At 42.1% G+C, this 26920-nt stretch overlaps 6 protein-coding genes across 11 annotated transcripts; 3 read left to right on the top strand and 3 right to left on the bottom strand.

Annotated features, from left to right (window-relative positions):
- Positions 1 to 198: 198 nt before the first annotated feature.
- LOC105695605 (MOB kinase activator-like 4) lies at positions 199 to 3715 on the top strand. The gene is made up of 4 exons (XM_012417321.2): positions 199 to 281; positions 806 to 1179; positions 1278 to 1412; positions 1512 to 3715. The coding sequence occupies exons 1-4, from the start codon at positions 222 to 224 to the stop codon at positions 1606 to 1608; spliced, it is 666 nt and encodes a 221-aa protein (XP_012272744.1). The 5' UTR covers positions 199 to 221; the 3' UTR covers positions 1609 to 3715.
- LOC105695606 (ribonuclease P protein subunit p25-like protein) lies at positions 3713 to 21298 on the bottom strand. The gene is made up of 5 exons (XM_012417322.2): positions 21177 to 21298; positions 4486 to 4604; positions 4229 to 4407; positions 4016 to 4129; positions 3713 to 3939 (listed from the first exon to the last, which is right to left on the bottom strand). Exons 2-5 carry the CDS (start codon positions 4594 to 4596, stop codon positions 3735 to 3737), a joined length of 609 nt encoding a protein of 202 aa, XP_012272745.1. The 5' UTR covers positions 4597 to 4604; positions 21177 to 21298; the 3' UTR covers positions 3713 to 3734.
- LOC105695602 (aromatic-L-amino-acid decarboxylase) lies at positions 8785 to 12630 on the top strand. 2 transcript variants are annotated; one of them, XM_023434641.1, is made up of 13 exons: positions 8785 to 8985; positions 9583 to 9696; positions 9813 to 9864; positions 9963 to 10033; positions 10098 to 10340; positions 10452 to 10577; positions 10659 to 10897; positions 10968 to 11142; positions 11225 to 11390; positions 11485 to 11537; positions 11914 to 12107; positions 12186 to 12260; positions 12326 to 12630. In XM_023434641.1, the coding sequence occupies exons 1-13, from the start codon at positions 8785 to 8787 to the stop codon at positions 12462 to 12464; spliced, it is 1848 nt and encodes a 615-aa protein (XP_023290409.1). In that variant the 3' UTR covers positions 12465 to 12630. The 2 variants fall into 2 exon arrangements, with proteins under 2 accessions (XP_023290409.1, XP_012272741.1); XM_012417318.1 differs by having other exon boundaries at positions 12168 to 12260.
- Positions 14975 to 18238, top strand: LOC105695603 (tyrosine decarboxylase). 2 transcript variants are annotated; one of them, XM_012417319.2, is made up of 4 exons: positions 14975 to 15107; positions 15627 to 15709; positions 15793 to 16000; positions 16082 to 18238. In XM_012417319.2, the coding sequence occupies exons 2-4, from the start codon at positions 15633 to 15635 to the stop codon at positions 17543 to 17545; spliced, it is 1749 nt and encodes a 582-aa protein (XP_012272742.1). In that variant the 5' UTR covers positions 14975 to 15107; positions 15627 to 15632; the 3' UTR covers positions 17546 to 18238. The 2 variants fall into 2 exon arrangements, with proteins under 2 accessions (XP_012272742.1, XP_012272743.1); XM_012417320.2 differs by lacking the exon at positions 15627 to 15709 and having other exon boundaries at positions 14976 to 15107.
- LOC105695607 (peptidyl-prolyl cis-trans isomerase H) lies at positions 19829 to 21047 on the bottom strand. Its single transcript, XM_012417323.2, has one exon. The coding sequence runs from the start codon at positions 20610 to 20612 to the stop codon at positions 20058 to 20060; it is 555 nt and encodes a 184-aa protein (XP_012272746.1). The 5' UTR covers positions 20613 to 21047; the 3' UTR covers positions 19829 to 20057.
- A 204-nt stretch (positions 21299 to 21502) lies between the features above and the next one.
- Positions 21503 to 26416, bottom strand: LOC105695806 (zinc finger protein 585A). Of its 4 annotated transcripts, XM_012417742.2 has the most exons (4): positions 26126 to 26416; positions 25831 to 26024; positions 25568 to 25745; positions 21503 to 25472 (listed from the first exon to the last, which is right to left on the bottom strand). In XM_012417742.2, the coding sequence occupies exon 4, from the start codon at positions 25014 to 25016 to the stop codon at positions 22173 to 22175; it is 2844 nt and encodes a 947-aa protein (XP_012273165.1). In that variant the 5' UTR covers positions 25017 to 25472; positions 25568 to 25745; positions 25831 to 26024; positions 26126 to 26416; the 3' UTR covers positions 21503 to 22172. The 4 variants fall into 4 exon arrangements, with proteins under 4 accessions (XP_012273165.1, XP_012273166.1, XP_012273168.1 ...); XM_012417743.2 differs by having other exon boundaries at positions 21503 to 25745; positions 26117 to 26416; XM_012417745.2 differs by having other exon boundaries at positions 21503 to 25745; positions 25831 to 26012; positions 26117 to 26416.
- Positions 26417 to 26920: the final 504 nt, after the last annotated feature.

Below are 26920 nucleotides of genomic sequence, written 5' to 3'. Positions count from 1 at the left end.
ACCCTGTATCTGCCATCGCGATTGCGTGAGTCCTCACCAGAGATGTGGCGCCGCCACTGGGGGGTAACAGGTGGCAAGTGCGTTAGCCGTCCGTATCCTCCATCGGGTGGCAGCACAGGACCGATCGCGCGACCCTCCCCGTGAGCAATCTCCCAACTCATCTCTGATAGTTATCAAACTTAGTCGCATATACTCCTTGGTCGAGTGCAACAACTGGAAAAATGAAGATGGCGGACGGTACGATAATGCACAGAAGAAACAGGCCCGGAACAAAAGCAAAGGTTAATAACGGCATTTGTTTTACAATCCATCGTAGATTCCACAAGAAACAGACACGTACTAATTATCCCTCATGTCAGAAGCCATGCTTTTACATCTAATTTGTGTGTACCTACTTTTTTCGGCACTTCCCCCCGAAAATCAATGAAAGCTTTATCGGCACGTATTTACATAGTTATGATGCATTTGAAGGATAGGATTCCACTTTAGTGTATGTCAGTTATTCTTCATTTGTTCGACGTTTTCAATGATCCCTGACGTGTGGCGTTGGCCACGTTTTTAACAAGTGTATATTTGACAGGATGCTCCTTTTCCAGAAGGCAAGGAGTAATCTGCCTCTGTTGACATATATGTGTATATAAATACATTTACATATTTATCACCAATATATAAACTAAAGTCCTGTTGTATATTTCAAGTAACTGTTTTCATTAATAAATAAAGTGGCTTAATTTGCACTCGTCATTGAAGGGGTGATATATTGGATATGCAGATATTTATAATGATTATGGTGATTTCATGGCAGGATTTCAGCAGATGGCCGGATGAGCCTTTGGAAGAAATGGACAGCACCTTGGCGGTGCAACAATATATTCAACAAATGATTCGCCGTGATCCGTCAAATATTGATATGATTTTGAATATACCCGATGCCCAAGACGAAGGTGTATGGAAGTACGAGCATCTTAGACAATTCTGTATGGAGCTAAATGGTTTGGCAGTCAGATTACAGGAAGAGTGTCACCCGGAGACTTGTACCCAAATGACTGCTACGGAACAGTGGATCTTTCTTTGTGCTGCTCATAAGACACCCAAAGAATGTCCAGCCATTGACTATACCCGGCATACTCTCGATGGAGCTGCCTGCTTACTTAACAGTAACAAATATTTTCCTAGCAGGTAAAGAACTGGCAGGCGGTATTAGTAGCATTAAAATAAAAATTATGTTTTTATGTGACGGTAAATTAAAATTAAATTTCATGTAAACTTTTTAACAGGGTGAGCATTAAAGATTCTTCAGTGGCAAAACTTGGATCGGTTTGCCGCAGAGTCTACAGAATTTTCTCACATGCATATTATCATCATAGGACAATATTCGATGAATTAGAAAACAAGACTTTCCTCTGTCACAGGTAAAAATTGATGTATATAGATGTGTGATAACCTGTTAAATCCCTAGATAGCCCTAAAAGAACACAATGTATATTTATCATGGTTACCTTCTTGTTTAGGTTTACAGCATTTGTTACAAAGTACAACTTGATGTCTAAGGATAATTTAATAGTGCCCATTATGGAGGGAAGTGGGGCAACGGAAAGTGAAGCGTAGGGCTCATCAGTCCGTTACCTTTGTTTGCAACCCAATTGTCAGATTTAACAATACGTACTGTTAAATCGAAAGTTCTTTAATTTTCCCCGTAGTGCTTTCGCTCATAGCGAGAGTGTCGGAGGAATGGGAAGTTGAAATGTCACTTGGACACTTTTAAAAATTTCAAGTATGTGTAAACTATTACTCTGACTTAACAGTCCTGATGTGAATGTAATTCGCAAGGAACAGACGATCGAGTAGATCTGCCTGATTTGAAACATTGAAATACCGATCCACTTCCATGAAAACTTCAGAAGAATTTCAATTTTGGAAAACTGTACTTTTAACAAAATGCAAGTGTACTTTAAGACTTTACATCAATGTTGTAACAACTAAATGATCGATAATAGTCTTGAGATCGCTTTGAGGCCCACGTATAATTAAACAAATTTTGTATTTAAAAGTAGAAAGTTAGTATATCTATGTTATAGATTCATTTCTAACCCGTGAAGAACAGTTTAGCTCGTATGGGGTATACCCTACGTATCGGACATTTAAGATAGGCTATCTGACAAAATAATTTTACAGGACGAGTACTTTTAACACCTACCATCTATTGTTTATAGATATCATCGATAACAAGTAATGACAGGAGTAGTCATGTTTCCATTTGACAAATGCTTTCACTATGAGTGCTTTTAAGATTTTGGAACATTATTTATTACTCACAAATTTATGTAGTCTTTATCAGATGTCAGTTAACAATTTTATTTATTTAAAAACGCAAGTATCTCTCGTTTGCTCAAATGAAATTTACTGCAGGTTATTTTCTCCGTAAAAGCATATACTATCGCAAATGTCCATAAAAACAAGTAGTATTATTGCCAGTAATGGAACATTTTCCTAATTATCGTGAACCAGAACGTTTAATTTTATTAATACTTTATGTAACGTAACAACCTCAAAACGCTCAGTTCCTCTACGCTCCGAAACGAACACGTCTTATAAATTAGTTGAGAACTTTTTGAAACCTTTTACGCCGTCGAGTTTTTTAAAACATTTGATATGCCGAGAAGAATGTCTGGTAATAATAACCAAAACCGTTACAATAAACCGAGTACTGTCAGTTGGAAAGCGCAAGATTGCTTAAGGTGCGGTCAGTGCTGATAGTTTAGTGATAAATGTCATACAACATTTAGAGACAACGCGTTAGCCTTCTATGCCCGCGAATCGGGAAGACTAGTACCCTTCTTACTCTGGATGACGTCCAGGCAAGGATGTACGTAAAATTAGGATAAGAGCGACATGGTAAAATGCAAGTAGATCTTCGCAAGGTGAACAGCGAGTTCACCTGTTTGGAGTAGCGAAACTTTTATACGACGTTTCGGAACATTCATGACATTTCGACGCAGCCTCTGATCAGCAGGCAATCCAAAAATGCACCGCATTGAGAAACATTCCGCCTTCTCGGCAGCCCTAAAAAGTGCGAACATATGAAAATTAGTATACAAGACAAGGAAAAAGAAAATGGTCAGTTAGTAGAGAATCTCGTTCGTCCTTGAGGATGTGGTAATGTTTTCTAATGTGCATGCCGAGCGAAGCAATATCAGTGCCGGATTGTTGTCTCATATCACTGCCGAATATTGAACTCCGGTAAAGTCCAGGATCTATTGTAACGATCGAGTGAACACCCCGCACATTGTTCCGCATCATTATAATCTTTAATCATTTCCTTTCCCGCAAACTACGGTCCGCAAGATTCCAACGCTTTGTCGCTTGCAAAGGTCTCGCAACTCCGTGACTTATTGTCGAGGATAATCCGCTACGTGTACATACGATCTGTAAATACTACGGAGAAAAGGGAAACTACGCGAAACTGAATTGATTATGTAGGAGCGATTCTGCGAAGGTGACAAAAGTGAAACTGACAAATGGCAGGAATGTACCCCGCGTGACCACTTCCGTAACGATACTCGATGTATTAATAAAAATCCAATTTATACCGAAGGCTGGTACTTCAATTCTGCGACTAGAATTATTTGATTTCTTGAGGATCTTTTGTCAGTCTCCATTTTCGATTTTGCTTTACGTTTCACCCTATACCGGTCTATCTTGGGGGACAATCGTCCTATTTTTACTTCGATCTGTTATTTATCACTTTCGAGCTTTTTTCTTTTCGACATTGCCGCGTACTGCTCCTTCGTCATCCTTTTCTGACCGATCCTTAGGCCCATTGCAGCGAATTCCGCGACTGCCAAAGATGTCCTTTTGCTGCATTCTGGATTATCGCCACGCTTTTCCGATTCTTTTGCCTCGTCTGGAAACGTGCCCATTGCTCCTGCAGCTTGATAACTGAAATGATTTATGTCTATTAATTAGGCTGGCTGTATTTAAAAATCGAACGAAAAGGTGGGGCCGAAAAACAAACCCTAATTCCTTGGTGTCCAATGCTTTCCTCGAAAGCAAAATATGAATTTCGGCAGCAGGAGGTCCTTTCTTATCGTCAGTCTTTTGTTCGGTGAGGTCTGTTTCTTTTTTTTGCCTGAAATGTAATAAACCGTAGAAATTGATTTAATTAAAACTGTTCCTACGGATCCAGCCAAAGAAGCTTGGCGTATAGTTGATTATTTCTTCCACTTACTCGACACATCTCAATTTCGTGATCTGCCCCAAATTAGGGTTTTTCCTTTTGAATATTTCCGCATAGGTGATGGCTTTATTAATCCCTTCTCCGCTTCCTGTCCACACTATTGTATGATGATTCTTGAATTCCTTCAGGGCGTATCCCAAAACGTTCCTCATTTTGGTGCTACTTCTCACCTGATTTACAAACGGGAATTATTGTTCCATCGAAAGGTGTTAAAATCTTGTATGAAAAATATTCATTTTCCTACTCACGCGCATCCAAAGATATTTCTCCGGTAAACCGGGAATCGGAATCTCTCTTGTGTCATTTTCGGGCGATTTAGTCTTTTCCAAAAGCTTCTTCTTCTTCCTGGACTTCGCCATCTTAACTCCTGAAAGAAAGTGATTTAAATAAATAAAAATCATTCGGTTACTACTCGTTACGAATGATATTAAATAATTTTTAAATGGATTATGGGAAGTTAGGAGGAATAAAATCTTCCTCCGTTTCAGTGGATATATATTTTTAATTGTCGTTCGGCAGGATTTCGGGATCCTTATCGGGTTCGTTTATTGATGGTAGTTATTCGCAAAATTTAATCGTTTGACCAAGAATTCCCGGGAATTAAACTCGTGGGAAGGTGTCTTGAACAGAATGGGGTCTGGTCCACCTTAGTTCGGAGATAATTCACGATTGATCTGCAAAAGGTTAAGCAGATCCTGAGGAAGGACGAGAGCAGTAGGTCACGAGTTCACAACCATTGCAGCGCATGCCTTCGGCAGAACCATTCATGGCACTCGAACGACCTTGTACAGTGATACGCAAAAATATCCTCCAGTTAAAGATAAAAGATGAAAGAAGGCCAAAACAAGCCAGACAAATTGAACGATTCTATTTTTGTCTAGCACAGCCCGAAATAAAAATCCTTTACCTTGCTCGAAATTTCTCCCCCTTCAGACAAGGCTACCGGAAAAAATATTAAATTAAATTAAGGAACTTATTTCCCGAGCTTGGATTATCCTTCAGCTTGAAAATACAACCTTGACTCTGCTTTAAGCCGAAATATCTGTCTATAAACGTGGTTTATTAAGGAATGCATTCGCTTTCATTGTCCGGAAGAAGGATATCGCGCGTCCTTGCAAGAACACATAAGGTGCATCTCTCGCATAATTCCAGAGTCCTCGATTATTATACTATTCTGTAAATCGTTCCTAAAATTGAAGGACACTTCGGTTACATTAATGAAAAATACTGCAAGATTTGTGGGTCGATCTTTCGGTGCCAGAAGTCAAAGAAACGCGGAGGCGCGGTTCTCTAAGAAAAAAAATGGCGGCTTCCATGGCATAACTAAACGGAAGATAAATCGCTTCAAGGAAACGATCATTTGCCGATTTTGCCTCGGTTAGAAGTGTGGATTAATCGTGCGTTACTTTTCAGGAGAAATCCCCGACCGGCGAGCGTCAAAGGGAAATTAGGGAGTAAAAAAATAGACCCGAGTTGGAAACATTGAAGATTTCCAAGATGGCGGCTCCGAGCGCGCCCCTCCTTAATTTCGCAAATTCCGGAATGGCCTCGTCCGCGGGGAAAAAGAGACGGAAGACCCGCCAATATTTTCCAATCAGCAGTCGATTGTGCGGTATATCTCGTTGCGATGGGGTCCAATGGGGTTGGCGTAGGCGTATATGGTGGTGGTATGCGGCATAGCGGGCATAGCGTCGCGACGCCTCGACGCCATATTGCATTATTAAGCACCCCTGGCTGCTCCTCGACCCCCTCGCATTCCAGCATTATGAACGCTTTTATCCCTAAAGGGTTCCACTCCTGCCACCCACGAAAGAACTCCAGCTGACTCCTAAAAATCCCCCAATTTTGCCTTTTCCAAATTTCCCCATAAACCGATCCTGCATCCCAATGCGCCCTTCGGCGATAAACCTCTCGATCGGTAATAAATACGTTTGCGGGAATTATTCATGACACGATCTGCGGGGATTTTTTCTCGTTCCATCGGATAAATATATTTGCGAGATGGCGGAATTTTGGTAGAAAGTCATTGGTCGAGAAATTCAGGAAATCGACGATAGGTTGAGCGAAGTCTTTTTGTCGCCGATGAGACGGAAAGGGGAAGGATCCCGACCCACCGTGAAATCTCTAGCAGACTCCAGGGTGCCTACGTTTAATCGTGAATGATATTCATTCGATATTTCCGAAAGACACGCCCGAATACGTGCTGATTCAGCTGGAAAACTTATTTGAGTAAACTGGAAACCACACGGAAACGATAGACGACATTCGATCACCGTCCTCAACACCGGGAATACCTCCTCAACGTGACAAATTTATCTCCTGAAAGGAATACTTCGAAGACTTATCGTAATGATTTAGTTGTAGAAATTATAGCGAATAAAAATATACGTATATTAAATTGAAATAATAAAAGTGGTACAATGAAAAATAAGAAAAGGTTTATTCGTTTAGGTTGAACCCGTGCGTGAAATTCATTGAATCAGTGGGTTCGATTTGACTAATTATTGGCTGATGTTTATTACGTTATAATTAAGGTGGATTTCCGAACGGTGTGCATCTGACAAGTCCCTAATGCACCGGTGCACCCTCTCACTTCAAGACTCAACATCCAATTTACTCAAGTACCGGTAGCTGCAGCCCTGTGTGCGCATTTTCCGGAAGATGACTTCCGACTCGAGACCTTTCAAGAATTCTTCCCCTCCCGACCCTTTTTTCCTATTTCCTCCCTATTTGCACTTATTTCTCCCAGGCCTCGATATACCTGCATATTTTCCAGCTGATTCCCCAAGGTATGAAATTTCCACTGACTGGAAAATTTCCCCATTTTGCAGTCGCCCCGGAAAAGGGTCTGAAAAAGGAACAAGTTATTTTCATCACCAATCATTACACTATTATATTAAACTTGTCCCTTTGGCGTCACTCCGAATCACGTTTCGCATTAAATCGTCATCCTTTCCCCATAATTTTCCCATACCTTGTTCCGAAAATTATTCAGAATAACGAATAGAAAAAGGTTCCCACACCCCACGAGTGTCTCGGGTGTCGTGCCTCTTGTTAACCCCAAAGCATAATTTAATTAATCCATTAACGTATCGCAAAGGGATGCTACCAAAGTATAGATATCAGGAGGCAATGCACCCAGGATGGTTGAAAAATTTAATCTAATCATTCCATCACCTATTCCCAAGGGGATGTAGTCTGGAAAATGTTGCAGAGGCCAAATTTTAAGTTCCGTGTATTGCTCCATTTTTTTTTTTTAATTATATTTTTGCCCCTCAAGGCTCCTTACATTTTATTCTTAGATCCTTTTCCCCGGAAATAAATTACCGGATGACTTCTCCGGCCAAATTCGACCTAGACCCATTTAAAAGGATGCTTCGTGAAATTCGGCCCAGAGCAGAATGGGTTATTTTTTCTCGCCCTCCCGTTTGATGGGGCGAATAATGGGGCCAGGACGGAGGTCCTTGCGTTTGCGAAGGATGCGTGTGCGCAGGACCTCCGGGGGTAGGGAGAAGGAACAGGAGGACTAAGAGTTTTCCTTGGAAGTCCCCGAGATAGTTGTAGGTTCGCAAAGCTCATGCCGTCTACCGAGTCGGTACCTTACTCTTAGTGCCGCATCCAGCATCTTCCCGAAGGACCACCCGCGACTCCGGTGCCAGCAACAGGTAGGACCGCTCTCTTTTCGCCTGAGTTCGTCCCGAATTTACACGTGCACTTTCAAACGTAACTATTTCCCGGAAACCTATTTTTGCTATCGCGATTCTGTTCCGTTATCATGACAATTATTTATTCACCACTTCTCGCCGCAATTAAATGCCTTTGTTCTTTCGTCGCGTACGGAGCACCGGGAAGTGTTAAAGGATTATCCGACCAGGTGGGACAGACTTCTTCAGGTGAAATTAAATTCTCACTTTCGAACGCGTTTCTCCCGATGTTGTGACATTTTACTACTTTTGTTTTTTATCCATTACTCCGAATAAAAAATGATTAAGAAAATTGGCCAGTACAGGTGTTTAGGAAGTATCTCTCAGGGCATGTTGCCGATGGGTATGCGCATTTTTTAACTTCCTTTAGTGCATACTTTAGACGTTATTCATATTATGTTTTAGTTCATCTTCGATTTTTGTAACATTAGTCACGGTAAACCGCTCGCCGTTTATCACGTGTTCCGCTCAAGGCTCGGCGCAACGAGATGGAGTTAAAATGATTAATTTCAATATAGATTTTTTGGCTCTGATACTAAATTAAAATGAGAGAATCGGATATTTGGTGAAACAATTCACGTGCAAGGAAACTGTCATTCGGGGGAAATTTGTCTCACTTGCGACTGGCAAGCAACAAGGAAGAAACTATTTTTCGAATTACATTCCACTCCTGCCAACGGAGTTACAATGAAACGTCCATCCCAGGCATTCGAGCAATGCTCTCAATTATGAGTTACAATAAAATTTTACTCTTGAGCTCGAGGCTTTGAAACGTTTTAATGGCTCATAAAACGCATTTCAGGGTGTCCTAGACGTAACTCGCGAAACGAGGGTGTTACAAGAATGGACATCGAGGAATTCCGCATAAGGGGGAAGGAAATGGTGGAGTATATCTGTGACTTTATGAGCAACATTCACAAGAGACGAGTGACTCCCGACGTTGGTCCAGGATATCTTCGACCACTGCTTCCTTCTCAACCCCCAGATGAGCCAGAATCATGGGAAGACATCATGAGGGATGTGGAATCGAAAATCATGCCAGGGGTACGCGGCCATATTAAAAAATTCACGATCTGGCAACAAGAAATCGGATTCCTGAATCTAACGAAAAAAAAAAAAATTACGCCTGGTATTCGGACTAATTAGATTTTCTTTCGCCATAAAATTCAACGAGATTTAATTTTTCATAAATCTACAAAACGCGAGGAAGGATTCAAAACTCAGGCGACGATCTTATAGCCCACAATTATTCCTGCGGGAATAAATTAATTCCTCTCCAGGAATTTCAGAGAATTTACGTGTCCCGGAATAATTCGGTCCGGTTTATGAGTGTACCCTCGTAGAAAATGCTTATTTTTTTTTTTAACAATGGTGTAAATTTCGTCGGGCCACGTAAAACATCCACATTCTCGGTTCAAAGGAATGTCCCACAGGGACAGCTATAGTCTTTTCAAAGGGGAAACAACAGGAAAAAAATATTTACTTTTAACGAGGAAAAGTCTGGCCATATAAAGCAGTACGTATTCCGCAAAGAGGCACGGGACTGAGGGATTTGATGTACATTCAAACGTCAGATAATTTTCATAAGCAACGCAAGGGATTGCTTTTGAAACTCGCTGTAAATGTTTACTATGTCCTCAGATTACGCATTGGCAACATCCCAGGTTCCATGCATACTTCCCTGCAGGGAATTCCTTCCCGTCCATTCTGGGTGACATGCTAGCGGATGGGATTGGATGCATTGGATTCTCCTGGGTAAATACAGATTCCAATTCCCTTTTCGGCAGTTCAATCTGCTAATGTCAAATTCATCATCGCGTTGTCAAAGTCCTGATGACAGATCGCCCTAATACGTCCTTTTCCTCCTCCAGGCTGCGAGTCCAGCCTGTACGGAGCTAGAAACGATTGTCTGCGATTGGTTCGGTAAATATCATGCATAGCGTCTCCCTTGCATTGATTATATGTACCTACAAAGCAAGATATATCTTCAGAACATCATAAAAAGTTTCTTTCGGTTAAAGGAAAAGCCATCGGGCTGCCGAAGAGCTTCCTCTACTTCAATGAAGGCAGCAAGGGTGGCGGCGTGATTCAGGTAGTGGTTTCAAGATGGCGGCGCGCCAGAGCGAAGTCCTTTGTCTCCACCTCGGATTTTTCAGGGCTCGGCATCGGAGTGCATTTTGGTCTGCATGTTAGCTGCTCGAGCACAAGCTATAGCAAGGTTGAAGGAATCTCCAGCACACTCTCACCTCGATGAAACGGCTCTTCTTGGGAAGTTAATGGCATATTGCAGTCGGGAGAGCCATAGCTGTGTGGAAAAGGACGCCATGATCTGCTTCGTCAAGCTCCGAATCTTGGAACCCGACGAGAAGAGTGTGTTGCGTGGAGAAACCCTGCAACAGGTTCTCCCGACACTTCTACACGTTTTAACCGGCATTACCCTGGTCCATGGGGACGTTTCGATTTTTTTTTTCATTTTTTAGAACCCATTAATTGGACATTTTACGTTTCAGGCCATCGAGGCGGACGTTGCCGAAGGATACGTGCCCTTTTTCGTGGCCACCACTCTTGGCACGACTGCTTGCTGTTCTTTCGATAACTTGAAAGAACTCGGGCCAGTGTGCAAGAAATATCCTGGAGTGAGTGTACGATGGACATTTACTTTTCCTGAATATAAAATTCAATTGAACCGCTAAGTTCATGCAATTTCCTCGGAGTAGGTCTGGCTGCACGTGGACGCAGCTTATGCAGGGAATGCATTTATCTGTCCGGAATTGAAATACTTGATGGCCGGAATTGAATACGCGGACTCGTTCAACACGAACACGAACAAGTTCTTGTTGACGAATTTCGATTGTTCGTGCTTGTGGGTTAAAGACAGGTTCAAGTTGACGAGTGCACTCGTGGTAGACCCTTTGTACCTGCAGCACACCCATGCCGATACGGCAATTGATTACAGGTAGGCACCCCCTAAAAAAACTATTAGAAATAACGTAAAAATAAAATGCACAATCTTGCTCTTCTTTTAGACATTGGAGTATACCGCTGAGCCGAAGATTTCGGTCTCTGAAATTATGGTTCGTTCTGAGAAGCTACGGAATATCCGGACTCCAGGAATATATTCGAAATCACGTCGAACTCGCCAAAAGATTCGAATCTCTGGTGAGGAAGGACTCCAGGTTCGAGATTTGCAACGATGTCGTGGTGAGTGGTATTTCGTTCTGAATAAAAAAAATAAGAAAAATAGCCACTGGATGATTACAAATAATTAAATGACTATGTGCAGCTAGGGCTGGTCTGTTTCCGCGCAAAGGGCAGCGATAAGCTGAACCAGAAGCTCCTAAGTGCGATAAATGACTCCGGAAAAATTCACATGGTTCCCGCAAAAGTGAACCAAAGATACACCATCCGCTTTGCTCTAGCAGCACCCAACGCAGCAGCCGAGGACGTTGGTAAATGCATTTCCCTGGATTAATATTTTAAACGAGCTAAAAATAATATTTAACATCACTGAAATTCACGTCATTCATGTTATACAACTTCTAGACATTGCTTGGAGCATCATCACGGACTTCCTGGCAGAATTACTGGAGTCCAAGGTAATGTATTTATAGTACCGTTTTCCAGTCAAGCAAGATCTTAATTTCTGTCTTGACGTATCGACGCATGTAACCAATGTGTCGGCATTTACATGCGATGGATGCAATCGGTCAATGACTTTCCTCCATGGATGACGCACTTGTTAATTTTTACCTCAGCTCTGACATTCTCCGATTTACGCGTAGCGATTCTAAGGTACGATGGGAGAGAGAGAGTGCCGTTTTCTTTACGTCACCGTTGTTAAAAAAGGAATCTCCAAAGTAGGGCCCGATGACGATCGCGATCTTTCTCTCGGGTTACAAACCTCTCGTGGGAACCCCAATGGGACGAGTTTCCTCAGATCTATCCTCTCAGACATAACTTTTTTAAACCCAGGATGTCATGGACGAGCTGGCGGACATTCGGGAGAAAAAGAGGAAAGCGACCCTGGAGAAAAGGAGATCATTCTTCGTGCGCATGGTGTCGGATCCTGCGATTCAGCCAGGATTTACCAAGACACCGAACAGACCAGCAAAGCTGGACACCCAGGCGACCATCGGTGGAATTGGATCCAATCCTCAGACAAACTCGTAAGACATCGAGGGTCTCGGTTTAAACATCGTCGATGATATGACAGGATTTATATTTAGAGGCTGGATGGATTTCAGACGTTCCTGGATATCCTGGCCACTGGCTTATTTGATGCAAGCAAAGGATGCCGACACCGGCGAGCTTTCTCTGAGGTAAGGTCCACGAATAATCCAAGACCCGAAGAGTCGGCATAATTAAAATTGGGAACCTAATTCAGGTTTCGACATCTCGATACAATGGTGAGATTAAAGACTGGCGGAGCAGGAAGTCGACGAGGTAGCAGCAATGGCTGCAGTCCGGAACCATCGCCATCCGTCTCACCATCTCGAGGAAGATCACCAAATGGGAGGACGTAATAGACCTCAGCTTCCGACTTTCGCATCCCACGGGATTTCAAGAAAAGACTCCGTTTCAATGCTCGACGACTCGTCACCGGATCCGCAATTTCTTCGTCGAAGACGAGAATCGTCAACGCCAGGAGACATCGTCTCGTGGAGGAGACGAATGATCCTGGTGTCTTGACGAGGTCAAGCCAAGACACGAAACTTTCCCAGATCGATCGCTAAAAAGTTCTTCTACGCCGACTACGACTGTGCACGTCAAACAGTTGACAATATCAGAAAATTTGACAATAAACCTTCGCTTGGGAACGACAATAAATCTCCGGTTCCTCCTGGAGGACGACTCTGAAGAGGCCGTTCTTCCACGCTTTGCAATCTTCGGGGCATCTAATATAAAGGACTTGAAGAGAATTCTATCTGCATTCTGCGACCTGGAATTGTAATTATATCCATACTTAACAATAATTAATCGAAACCACGTTCTAGTTGAAAGGGAGAGAACGATTGTCAAGCATCGACCTTTTGACGCAGAGAATGCAGGTGGACGGCGTTAATATTAATATGCTGATAAGATCGTCGTAGGATATACGTCCCAAAGAGAAGAGGATAAGGATAAACGAAAAATATGACATAGTTCTCTCCTGTACCTCCGCCCTCTTCGCAGCTCGTATTTGAAGAATTTTAACGATACTAGGATAGGTCGCAGTACACTATGCCTAAAACCTTTGTACATAAGAAAATATCGCTGATGTCGTTCGATGGATTTACAAAGCTCAAGTTCTCGATACAACTTACGATTAGTGGCGACGATGTAATCATTACATCGCCGAATCCTGTTTATCATAGCTTTCAGTCATAACGAGTTCAAATTGCTAACGTTAGTCTCAATTGTATTCTAAGAACGCTCCCCCAAGGATCCTACATCTAATAGTTGTCGAGTACAGGACTTAAAGATTCTACAATAGTAGGTTGAATTTATCTGATAAAAACGCTGCGCCTAAAATGTCCGCAGAGACTGAATAGAGTAAATAAATGATTCTGAATGTGAGTTAAAATCCCACGATTTCGGCCCATCCACTGAATTTCTCAAGATATCCCTCCAACCAGAACATTTCAATTAATGTATGAAAAAGAGTTTTGAAAATTATCGGTACGTCACACCGTTTACTCCTCTACGATCAATTAAGAGTTTCCTCCCAAATGAAAGAAATGTAAATCCCGGCATTAATTAGACTCGCCATCGGCGGTGGAGCTCAATCAAAACGGAAACAACGGCCGCAGGGATTGCGATCCGAGCGAATTGACTAAATAAATGCGAGTCTAGGGCGCATTGTTCTCCATTAAACTCTACCTCTCTGTGGGCACTCCACCCTGGACCAATTCGGACGCATTCGAACAGGTCGCCATGCGTGAAGCTCGCAGGAGAAAAACTCGCGAGTAGTATTACACAGATTGAGCGGTGACCTGTCGCTCGTCGCTTCAACCAAGTGTTGTAAATGTAGGTGAAGAGTAAAGGTCTATTTATAAAGCGGGAGGGAGGCTTACCCTCCCGTTTTGCGGGCATGGTAACGACATCCAACAACCCCGGACCCCATCTATACGCGACGTTACAGTGCGACGTGTGTGTGACATATACGCGCAACTATCCCATGTTATTCTTCCGAAGGGGGTCTTGGCAGCCATCTTGACAAAACGGTTGAAACTCGTTAAAAAAAAAAATCGATTACTCAAATCGAGTTCTCCTCTAAATATCCAGAGACCCGATTTTCATGATTTTTTTCCCATATAAATAGATTCGCGGGAAAAATTTTGCATTGTTGAGAAGTCGCGTCAGCATTTGAAAGTGGTGTACGAAATTGTCAATTTCGTAAACCACTTTCGTGCGACGTGTGTGTGACATATACGCGCAACTATCCCGCGTTATTCTTCCGAAGGGGTCTTGGCAGCCATCTTGACAAAACGGTTGAAACTCGTTGAAAAGAAAAATTCGATTACTCGAATCGAGTTCTCCTCTAAATATCCAGAGACCCGATTTTCATGATTTTTTCCCCATACAAATAGATTCGCGGGAAAAATTTTGCATCGTTGAGAAGTCGCGTCAGCATTTGAAAGTGATGTACGAAATTGTCAATTTCGCACGCGAAAGTTAATTGTATGAACTCCAGAATTGAGTCCCAGGTGATAGCCTTCCGAGCGATTAGGACTCTTGTGTTCGCACTCGAAACGTGTCCTTAATTCGTTATCTCAATGCTCGGCAATTATTTATTATCGGTTATTGGCGAAGGTTACCAAATGTACGTGCCGTGGTCGGTCGATTTTTTCTCCCCGGCCGAGATAAGCGAAGGCGTTAAAAACAAATTACATCGGCCTACCGGGGCATTACTTTTGGGCTCGTGAAATTCCCCGTGACAAACTTACGCCAATGGGGAACCGGTTAAAGGCGAACGTACTTTCCTACGTAGTCGGTGACGTAGAAAGCGCCATGTATAAAACCGATCGAGAGTCTCCTCGAGAGCACAGTTTCATCTCGACCCTCGGAAAGAGGTGTCCCCCTACAAATCTACACTCTCGCTCGTCGCGGAAAATAATATCCAAACGAAAACCCGAATCGTTGCGAACCTAAGTTTTTCATTTCCGTGAATTGAATTCCCTCCCCAAGTGAGTAAAATCTATGGTTTCCGATATTACCGCGAAATTGACCCGATTTTGATCCTTTCGTTGCCGAGAGCGATTTTGGTCCCCGGGATTAAGAAAAAAAAAAGAGGGAAACCTTACACATCAGAAAAAGAAAATGCGGTGTGGATAATTCCGCAGCCTCTCCGTACCGAAAGGATTAATATTAAATATTAAATATTTCCACATCCTGAGTTCACCTTTCATTTTTCCCGAACGATAGAAATTCGCTCCACGAGTTTGACGCAAGAATTGCTGGAAGTACATTTCCTATTGTCTCAATCTCTATTTTCTACCGTCAAATTCCCCCATTGAGTGATCCCAATTCTTTTCTGTTACGTTGGATTCATTCGATTACCTATATCCATTTTTATTTGACACAACCCATCAGTGTTCCATGCAATAAAATGTCAGAATTGGAATTATCCCTTTTAAGATTAATTTCTCTATAGTTCGAAGTGTATTATAAATCGGTCGCAAAAGTAACATTAAATTTGTCAGCAGTCCAGGATGGATTCCCCGAAAAGAATATTAAATCGAAAGATTCTCGCTAATAGACACACAAACGAGGAGAGCTCCCAGTGCCAGTGAGTCTTCCCAGCTTCTCGTTCGGTGTGTCCATGAAATCTTCGCATAGAGTTCCCATTAAATTCATTTCTCTCTCACTTAGACGAAGAATGAACATCGAAGAGTTCCGAGTGCGAGGGAAGGAGATGGTGGAGTACATCTGCGAGTACTTGCGAACTCTGGAGAGTAAACGAGTAACGGCATACGTGGAGCCAGGATATCTGCGGCCTCAGCTTCCAAAGGAAGCCCCCGTGAAGCCAGAGTCCTGGGACGCCATAATGCGCGACGTGGAGTGCAAAATCATGCCAGGAGTAAGTAGGGCCTCCCCTAAAAGTCCCAAAAATCCGCTCATAATAGTACCTCCGGTACCAATACGAAAACCACCATTCCAGATTACGCACTGGCAGCATCCCCGCTTCCACGCGTACTTCCCATCAGGGAACTCGTTCCCATCGATCCTAGCCGACATGCTATCGGATGCAATCGGCTGTATAGGCTTCTCATGGGCAGCAAGTCCAGCGTGCACGGAGTTGGAGACGATCGTCCTGGACTGGTTCGGAAAAGCGATAGATTTGCCACAAGACTTCCTGGCGGAGCAAAAAACATCCAAGGGCGGAGGAGTGATCCAAGGATCAGCCTCCGAGTGCATCCTGGTGTGCATGTTGGCGGCAAGATCCCAAGCGATCAAGATGCTGCAGCAGCAGGACCCCAGGACGGAGGATTCGGCATTTCTCCCAAGACTGGTAGCCTACTGCTCGACCGAGTCCCACTCCTGCGTGGAAAAGGCGGCGATGATAAGTTTCGTGAAATTGCGAGTCCTGGAGCCGGACGAGAAGTGTTCCTTGCGAGGGAAGACCCTGGATGAAGCGATAGCCGAAGACGTTGCAAACGGCCTGGTGCCTTTCTTCGTCTCCACGACTCTAGGGACAACCGGCTGCTGCTCCTTCGACGACCTGACGGAGATAGGTCCCGTGTGCAAGAAGTATCCTTCGATCTGGCTTCACGTGGACGGAGCGTACGCAGGGAACGCGTTCATATGTCCGGAACTGCGTCCTCTGATGTCCGGGATCCAGTACGCGGACTCGTTCAACACGAATCCGAACAAATGGCTGCTGGTGAGCTTCGATTGCTCCTGCCTATGGGTCAGAGACAGGGTGAAGCTGACCTCGGCCTTGGTGGTGGATCCGTTGTACCTCCAGCACGCCAACTCCGACGAGTCCATCGACTATCGCCACTGGGGCATCCCCTTGTCCAGGAGATTCCGTGCTCTGAAGCTGTGGTTCGTCCTGAGGTCCTACGGCATCACGGGCCTGCAGAAGTACATAAGGAATCACATAAGACTGGCCAAGAGATTCGAGACGATGATAAAGAGGAACAAGCGATTCGAGGTCGTCAACGACGTGAGGATGGGCCTGGTCTGCTTCAGGCTGAAGGAGTCGGACGAGATCAACCAGGAGCTCCTGGCGAACATCAACGCCTCGGGAAAGCTGCACATGATACCCTCCAGAGTGAAGGGGAAGTACATCCTGCGCTTCTGCGTGGTCAAGGAAGACGCCACCGAGGTGGACATCGAGTTCGCCGTGGACGTCATAGAGGAACACGCCGCGGAGGTCTTGCTTGCCCATTACGAAGGCGCGGAGTCTGCGGAGTATATAAGGAAGAGCCCGAAGAGTCCCGTGCCGATGGACAAGAAGCTGGTCAGGAAGTTCAGCTTCACCAGGAGCGTCTCCAAGGACGTCTACAGGAGGTCGTTGTCCAAGTCCAGTCTTCACGATGGGGCCACTCCCATCATGGTGGTCGACGACCACGCGCAGGTGGAGACCATTGAGGAGGACATGTTCTGTAATGGTCGGTAGACCGCGTCGAAGCTCACGGTGTCGAAAGAGAGTGATCAATTATTCTCGTTACCGTGAGCCATGCGACCTGGTGATCGTCCGCGGGAATACTTGATATGATGACCCTCCACGTGTCCGTTAGAGGTCCCAGATGATACCCATGGAGGTTTGGTGGCCCGATGTCTCGAATGGACCCCGAAGATAAGTTGCGATACCCTCGTCGACTCGGAAGAATTCCTGCGATTCCTCGTGAACGTTCATCTATCATCGGTCCCAGAAGATGGTTATGGAACTTTGATGGCCTCGGATCCTGACGTAGCGCCGGAGACGATCATCCCCAGGTCGCAAATTTCAGCTCAGCTGGTCAGAATACCGTTGTTGGACCCTCTATATATTCTTCGGAAACACCAGAGGATGCCTACGAAACTCTGGTGGCCGTTAACCCTAACGTAGTTCCAGGGAATGCCTATCGAACTCTCCTGGCTCTAGAAGGTTCCACTCCTGATATATTGGGTTGATGCACAAGTAATGGTGTTTTTTTTCATCCAATTTATGAGGATAAACCACTCATTACTTACGCATCAACGTTATAATCCGGAAACGTTTCTCGATAAGTCGCGGTCATTTTCGAGCCGCCTTAAGGATGATATGAAAGTGGCGGCACGCGTTTATAATACTTTTCTCTGAATTGGGTGTATCGAATCGTTTCAAAGTTTACATCGTGAATATGGAGGCTATAAGGAAGGTCCTGACACCGATGAAATTTGAATTGTTTGAAAATTTGTTTATAGGTGTTTATAACATTTTTAATTAAAAATGAAATTTTATGGGAATCGGGACCTTCCTTACAGCCTCCACATTCCCATTGGCAAGTTTAAAACGATTCGGTACACCCAGTGTAGAGAAAAGTTGCATAAACGAGACCTCTCTTGACGCCATTTTTACATCCCCTTAATGGTGGTTAGAAACTCGTCCCTCGTTGAACGCAACGTTCATGGGGCGATTCACAAATATACAAACATATCGTAGAAATGTCCTCGGTAATATAGTATGGTGGTATCCCACTTTTCCGAATTTTTGAAGACTTCTGTTAGATAACGGGTTTTTTTAGAGTTCAAATTCATAGTCATGGCTCGATTGCAATGTCTTTGATTCGGTATCAATAGGTGGCTGTTGTGGCGGTATTTAATATGTGAAAGGTATGCGTGGAATCACTTTTAAGGAAGTAACTTTTTAATATACAAAGTGTAGCTTGTCTAGCTTGATAATTAATGTAGATAGATATTCGCTATTACACGCTGGAGATGGACGATTCGTACATTCGAGGAACCCCTTTGTAAGGATATTTGTATTCTTGTAAGAAAATGGAAAGAGAACTTCCAAAATGAATACGGATGTAACGCCATGATCTGTTTTAAATCTTAAATTTACAACGTACAGGTGGTTCTTACAGCCATCACGTTCACATCGTTATGTATTCATTAGAAGTCTAATTTGATGTAGCTTGTAAATAATCACTTATTCAATAAATCTACTCTAAACGTATATAAGTAAACTGTTAATGTTATCTGTTTGCTAAAGAATATAAAATAAGCGCGAATGAAAGATCTCAATATATATTAGATTATTATAGTTTTATAATAGGTTTTCTGCTCGGGCTTTAAAAAGAAAAAAGAAAGAAACGCTACCAAGATCGGAACGGAATTACTATAGAGCCATTTTTATACTTTTTAAGGGCATCGAAAGAGACTTTTCAAGATTGTGCAGAGCAGAGTTCTACACCGAGTGTATAGATAATAAAAACTTGCTCGATAGTATTAGATAATATCGGAATTTGTCTATTCATAATATGTATCCGTAGGGAAAATCTGATAATGCTAGTTGACCGTATAAATGGTCTAGGTAAAACCGGAAGTGTACCTGTATGTACTTAATGGAGCCTACGTGATCATAGGGGCTTGAACGAGAAGTCGACTGTAGTTAATTCACGTCGATTACGGGTTAGGCTTGGTCGAATCGATCGAAGTGTATTATGTACTCGTCTCGTTCATCGGGACGATAATTTAAGCTGTATATAAACTGCTGCAATATATAATAAAATATTAAAAATTATTCTTATGAAGTTCGGACAATACTGACCTTGACTATTTTTAATTATAAAACGTGCTAATAATACTTGTACGAATTGAACCATAAATATTTACGTGTACAAAAATCAATATACGAATTATAGGCATTACTTTTTTTTGCAATGTATGTCTCTCGGTTGAGTATCAAGGAATACGTCTCTCCGTTACCCTGATATCGAAGTGCAACGGTGCAGCCTCTTAACTTCCTTAAGTAATTAAGGCTAATAGAAAATTACGGCATAACTCAAAGTAATAACGGCATAATATTGGAAGGAAGGTATCGGATAAGATTCAGAAATGTGCAAGAATAAAAATTCTTTCCATGAGATGTACAAAGAATGTTACATATTTAAATTAAAATAAGGTAGTTCTTAGCAGGTAAAGCTTCTTACAGAAGCATGACGCTACATTTGCCCGCATTGAGATATAGTCACAGGTATCTTCGGTTTATTGTTTGGCCCCGTTGGAACGTTCTCCACTTTTCTCATAACTAAAAGTCCATCGATCACTCTGCCAAACACTACGTGCTTGCCATCGAGGAAATTACATTTGGCACATGTTATGAAGAATTGGCAACCATTTGTGTCCTTTCCACTGTTAGCCATTGAAAGAAGTCCAGGGGAGTCGTGCTTTAGAGTAAAGTTTTCGTCAGGAAACGTACTACCTCCATAAATACTAAGGACTCCAGTCCCGTCTCCGTTAACAAAGTCACCTCCTTGGATCATGAAATCTTTGATTACGCGATGGAAGATCGCTCCTTTGAATCCCAATGGTACACCATCTCTTCGGTACTCTCCAGTGCAGAATTGCCGAAAATTCTCTGAAGTTTTCGGACAAACATCTTCGAATAACTCAAAGATTATACGTCCAATCTCTGTCGTACCCACAGACACATCGAAAAAGACAACTGGGTTGTTTGGGTTGCGCAATTGTGCTTGTATCTGATTCCAAGTCGGCATTTTGCGATTCCTTTCAATAAATGCTTTATTTTCACGCGTACAAACGTCAATTATTCCTTTAATTCCAATAAAACACGTTTATTCCTTCAAGTGTTAGGTTATGATCAAAACCAAGTTCAATATCTGACGAACGCTTCACATACGCATATTTGCAAATTAGCCAGTAAATATACCCTTTATGGATTCTTTCGACAACAATGCGATTTACTTAAAAATTTGTTTAATACAATAATACACTACTTTTACTTTCGTGTAAACATTGTTGTCATCCGGTAATGTACATACGTCTAACCTTATCTCTTACACGCTTCCATCCCCCTGTTTTCAAAAATGAGGTTAGAAATACTTAATTCGCAGCCCGTCATTAATTTTCATTTAAAAATGTAACTAACTATTTAAAAAAAATATATTAAATAAACTCTTCAAATAAAGTAACCAAAATACATTGAAATAATTACTTAACTATTCATTAAAGAATTGAGCATCTTTCGTTCGCACATGTTTTGTCACGTGGTACGAGACACTTGTTCTGTTTTTCGTATATCCTTAGGATTAAATTCATACCTTATTGTTGACTGTGTAGAGATCTTCCAAAAGATTATGCCGGAACCATTATATACCTAACTATGTTCACGTAACTAATTATTTCACAAACGATTTATGCAGAACAATTTAATTGCACAAATTCAGAGATCACGTGACGACGCTTTATACTCGACCACGTGACTTCTTCATTTTCGCGCCACTTCAATTTCCCAATAAACTCGATGCTAGTGAAATTATCAGTTTCTTGATATAAATAGAATTTCCCGAACGAATAGGATTAAAAATCATGATTATACTTACATAATAAATTCACCAGAAAATACAAGAAGCGAGGTACAAAATAAAATGCAATTTATTTCCAATAAATGTATCCTCATTGCACTTAAGTGCTACATTTTCAAGTACCCGATGAATCAGTCGAGGTAATGATAATGTTTAATATCGTAAATGAAGGACCAACGATCCATGTTAACGTAGAAATTATGACGTTCCGGACATTCCTGCATATTTCAACGTTTACTTACGATATGTGGTTTTCTTTTACTTTAATACATTCACAATTCTGCTTGCGTATATTATCTGAGTCCTCTCTTCGGAGCCTAGTGGTTGCAAGGACACGTACAAAGTTTATAATACAATACATGCACATGGGGTCTTCGTATGTACAAAAGCGACAAGGGAACTAAATCAAAGTTGAAAACGTACAAATTCGGTGTAGACTCTTTGTAACAATAAAAAGTCAGTTGTCGCGCACCACTTAAGATCACTTTGCAAGATAAACCTATATTCCTGAACTTATCAAAGGCATGGCGACTGAAACAGAATCTGAAATAACAAAGAATACTTCTTTGTCGGATATTATATTCTATACTCTCTGACCATGCACTTGGCTTTGCCATAGCCATGACTGAATTATACATACAGTTCATTTAATTAAACCAACAGTTGTTTATATGATTCTGCTAGAAATTACAGAAAATATCACAAACTTGGACAGCAATAAATTACAGTAATTTATATGTGAATTTTGACATGCTCCATTAGCACATCCTTGTCATGGAAATCATCTCCACATATCCCACACACAAGTTCTTCCCCGTCATCACTTTCCTGCTGATGATACTGAACAACGTGGATGACAGCTGGCTGCTGGCTTCCTTCGTGTATCAAGGACTCTTGTTGGGCTTGCTGTTTTATAGTTTGTTGGTTCTGTCTCGATGAATGATGCGTCACCATGTTCATTGGAACATCTGCGTTACTTATTTGTGCGATTTGACTGGAGAAGTTCTCATGACTCTGAGGATTCGGAATAGCTAAAACCGGTAGAGCTTCGTTTTGTTTAGATATCAAGTGAAGGGTGTTACTTTGTTTATTAGTAGGTATCAGATGTAATGAGTCACTCTGCTTGGAAGTAGATATCAGATGCATCGACGAAGTATCTCCATGCCTGCTGGCGATAGTATGAATAACGTTATTTGCTTCAACCGAAGACACAAGGTGAGCAGAAGTGCCACGCTTCTCAATGGCAATGAGATTTAAGGACTCGCCGTGGTTCCTCTGAGAAATGTGAGCAGTTTCATTTTTATTCTCAGATATGAGTCTGACATTATTAGGCTTTTCGGACATTATATGCATCGACTCATTCCGTTTCTCTGAAGGGCTTAAGAGCAAAGATTCGGTTTGTTTATTCGTCATATTTCTATTATCAGTGTTTTTTTCGGCAGGTTCAGTAATCGAGAGCAATGCCTCGGTTTGCTCATTTTTCAATGCCATTCTGTTTCCAGAGACAGACTTGGCCTGAGCAGCGATTCCCACAGATTTCGTTTTCTTCTTAGGGGGTTTTGGTTTTGGTGAATTATTGTTTGTCTTTGCCTTGGCCTCGGCGATCATTTGATCAGAATGTTTGACAATGTGAGCACAAAGTTCATCTCGATCTTGATTTAGAGCACCACACAAAGGACACGGAAAAGGTGGACCGGTGACTTCTGTTTCGTTCTTTCCAGCAGCATGAACCCACCTTACGTGCTCTCTGAGTACAACCTTTTGGTTGAAAGCCCTTGAACACAACGGACACACGTGAGGCCTCTCTCCTGTATGGATTCGTTCATGTTTTCTTAAGGTCCCGCCATCTCGAAAAGCTTTCCAGCAGAACTTGCATCCATACGGCCGCTCACCGGTGTGAGTACGATGGTGTATCAAATATCCTTGCCGAGAAGAAAAAGTTTTTGAGCAAGTGTCACAATGAAAATGCGCCGGACTTCCAGCATGAGTTCTTCCATGTTCCCATAGACCTTGTCGAGACACAAAACTTTTACCACATTCGCTACACGTGAATGGCGAGTCACCAGGATGAGCCGATAATCTATGCTCGTCTAGTTGATTTTGTTTCTCGAACTGCGAACCACAAACTTCACAGGAGTGAGTCTTCTTTCGATGAATCCACTGATGACGAAACATCTTCTGCTTGGTCGTGAATTTTTTTCCGCACTCAGAACATGCATGCTTACCCCATTTATTATTCGGTACTCCTTGCTCGATATTATTTTGCATCATCTTCTTGGCACAAGTAGTTTGATGTGCAGCCAGGTGATTAGCATCTTGAAACTGCTTGTCACAGTATTCGCACTCGATAGGCATGCCCCAAGTTTTAGATGTGTGGATCTTCTCGTGGGAGGCTAAAGCAGTAGCCCGAGAAAAGTTTACGCCACAGTGACTGCAAGTATGATTTTTTGTTTCGGTTACGTCAATTTCTGTATAGTTCCTCCTGTTCTCGCTGGAGTATGGAAGTGTTTCCACCTTTACCATGGAGTCTTGATTGTTAAAGGAATTCAGTGACAGATTATACTGAGGATTGATTTGACTAGCCATAGCAGTTTGTTGAGTAAACTCGAACTGAGTTACTTCACCATTGGGCATGACCGTGAACTCGTGCATTGTGCCCATCTTCTCCTGGTGGGTAGGAATGGAGCTAACATTAGTTTGTTCACTGTGAAAATTATATGATGGTACCGACCAATGTACTTGTGATACATCATAATTCTGGATGGTCTGTACAGATGACGTGTGCACGGTATTGTTCTGTGAATCGGACATAGTATTCTCTGGCCATTTTCTAAACGACTCGACACTTTGTGTCACATTATTTGTTTGAGCCTGCATGATCGCTCGACCAGCTACATAAGAGTGAATTTTCATATGATTGGATAAACTCGAAGGTCTCTGAAAGTCTGCTCCGCAGATGGTGCATTTATGGGGTCTTTCTATTTGATGGACTTGTGCCATATGAGATTGCAGGTTAGCCTTTGAGCGGAATAAATTTCCACAGGTTCTACATGAATGTGGGCGATCCATCTGATGACAAACCACATGATTGGTTAAATCTATTTTCCTTTCAAATCTTTCTCCACATGTAGTACAAGTTAATTTAATTGGAGTACATGTCCCATGATGCTTCGCCATTTCACTTTGTGTAAATAAATTTGAACAGTTAGGACATCCGATTTTCTTATCTTCAAAGCAAGGATACATTCCTCCGAGTTGACGCAAAGCTTCTACAGCCATGGATTCATCATCTCCTGATGTATACTGTTGCTGTTCCTCTTGTTTGATATAAATTGGATAAACTACAGAGTTTTCATCCTCTTCATCCGACCGATCAGCGAGAATCTCAACTGCTACCTGAGTTTCAGATATACCACTGTTCACATCTCTGACAGATACTTCCGTAAGGCCTTCTCTCAAAACACATTCCTCCACTGGTTCACAAATTTCCTCATGAGATATGATTCCATCTTGCATCTGCTCGTGCACTCCAGTCAAAGGAAAAGTAACATACTGCTCGTTCTCATGAGTCTCCATTATATCCTGATCTTCTAAATGTCAATACGTCTCCTAATTGTTCTATACAGTCTCCTAAGCTTCGATCCAATTTTACGTTATCCCATGTTCAATTCTTTTGTTTCACTTGAAAATGTAACATCCAGAAATCTTCAATTTAATTACCTTTTCATTTAATTATTTTCCATATTGGAATTTACGAGGCAGTAAAGCAAATTTGAAGCATTAATAAATTATTGTTAACTTCCTTCTTTGCTTATCATAAAGCAATGTGTAAATTGTTTGTTTGTACTAAGCCTTCCATGATGTGAGCATTAAACAAGTCATTGTCACTGATACAATGAAGCTAAAGGAAATAGAGGTACGATTTGTTCTCATTGACCTCTAATATGTAAGAATGTTACTAGGCACCTTATCGTATCAGGATTTCCAAATTTTGCATATAATCCCATCAATCCATTATCTCTTCTGCCATTCCTGGCCGATAAGTAGCATTGATAACGATTAATAAGTATATATTTCCAATTGATAATAATCACTGTATCAGCTGGAACAAATGTGGCGTTAATTACCTTTTCCTCTTGCTGCTTTCCTCATCCACCATATTCATTAAATCAACTTCTTCATTTCTTCTAAAACGACGCATGAATTTCTTTTTTGCCTTAAGCATTTTATATCGTCGTCAGATCATGGTGATCGAACGAATACTATCGAAAGATACGCCGTTCATTTTCATAGGTCCATACCACCCTACAAAGCAGTTATCAAATTCTTTTTAGAACTTCTCCACATCAAGGTAACTAAACTTCTTCCACAAGAGTTCTGAAATACCAACCTTGCGCTGAATGTAGCCTGTGCTTCTCATTCTCTAGATTAACGATACCTCTATCTCCATCGAGTAGCACCAATAGCTCCTTTGTGCAAAACTTCTCATCAAGGTCACCGCTAGACACTTTGTGAAATCCCTTGTTAGGTTTAGGAGTCTTTAAACTACTTCCCAATTTCTCTTGTGAACTCCTAAGCAACAACCTAGTATCACCTCATGTTAAGTTAGGTTCTGTCATTCCTGGCCTGCAGGCGGCACGCGCTACTCTCACCATTCCGCCTCCAAGAATTCTAACCTCAATTACCTTTCCTTCGCGATGTCGCCGCGTCTCCGAACGAATCAGAAAACGATCCTTCGGACTAAAGCAAGCGAGTCCTTCGCTTTCCTCTATGCAACACACTAACCGCTTCCTTCCAAGGAGGCTTCCGTCACCTCCGGATCGAGTCGGATCTTGTCACAACGCGCAGGAGTAATCTTCCTCCGCGAGTTTCCTCTCCCAAAGCAGCCGTGTGTTTATCGCCAATTTTCCAAACCATCCGCGTTGCCGTTTCGCCGCCCAAGCATCGGCAAGCTACGGTCAACGTCGGTACAACAAGGTTATTCCTGGGCCCTGTAGTGACTGCTATTCGATGCGATATTGCCCACGAAGCACTCACCGGATCGATGCATATCGATCTTCGATAGTGCGCGACTTCACCGACTCGATTCCTTCCTGCAAAACCCTGCTATTCCCTAAATGAATCAATCTTCATTAACACTTTCTAATTAAATGTGTTCTTGAATTTATGGAGTTATTTTTTATATCGTTAGAACAACTAGAACTGCGTTATTGCTTGAATATTCGAGGTTAGGATTGCGATTCTTGAGAACAGGAACCAAATCGAAAACTGTTCTCGTATCGATATTTGAAATGATACGCGAAGCGTGGCGGGTTTTTTGAACAATTAATTTTTAGTTTCTATCATTTGAATATTTCAAGCATATTAATTAAATGTTGTGATATACAAAATGTTTTCCATCTGTCGATTGGATTTCGTATAAGGGTATTATTTTAGAATTTAGTTATACTAGTTAAAAATGAAATAACCACAAAAAATAG

Source organism: Orussus abietinus, unplaced genomic scaffold (genome assembly GCF_000612105.2).
Source record: "Orussus abietinus isolate OABI.00-Male unplaced genomic scaffold, Oabi_2.0 scaffold4, whole genome shotgun sequence".
Lineage (NCBI taxonomy): Eukaryota > Metazoa > Arthropoda > Insecta > Hymenoptera > Orussidae > Orussus > Orussus abietinus.
The sequence above is the reverse complement of the archived record's forward strand: the minus strand, read 5'-3'. Positions and strand labels throughout refer to the sequence as shown.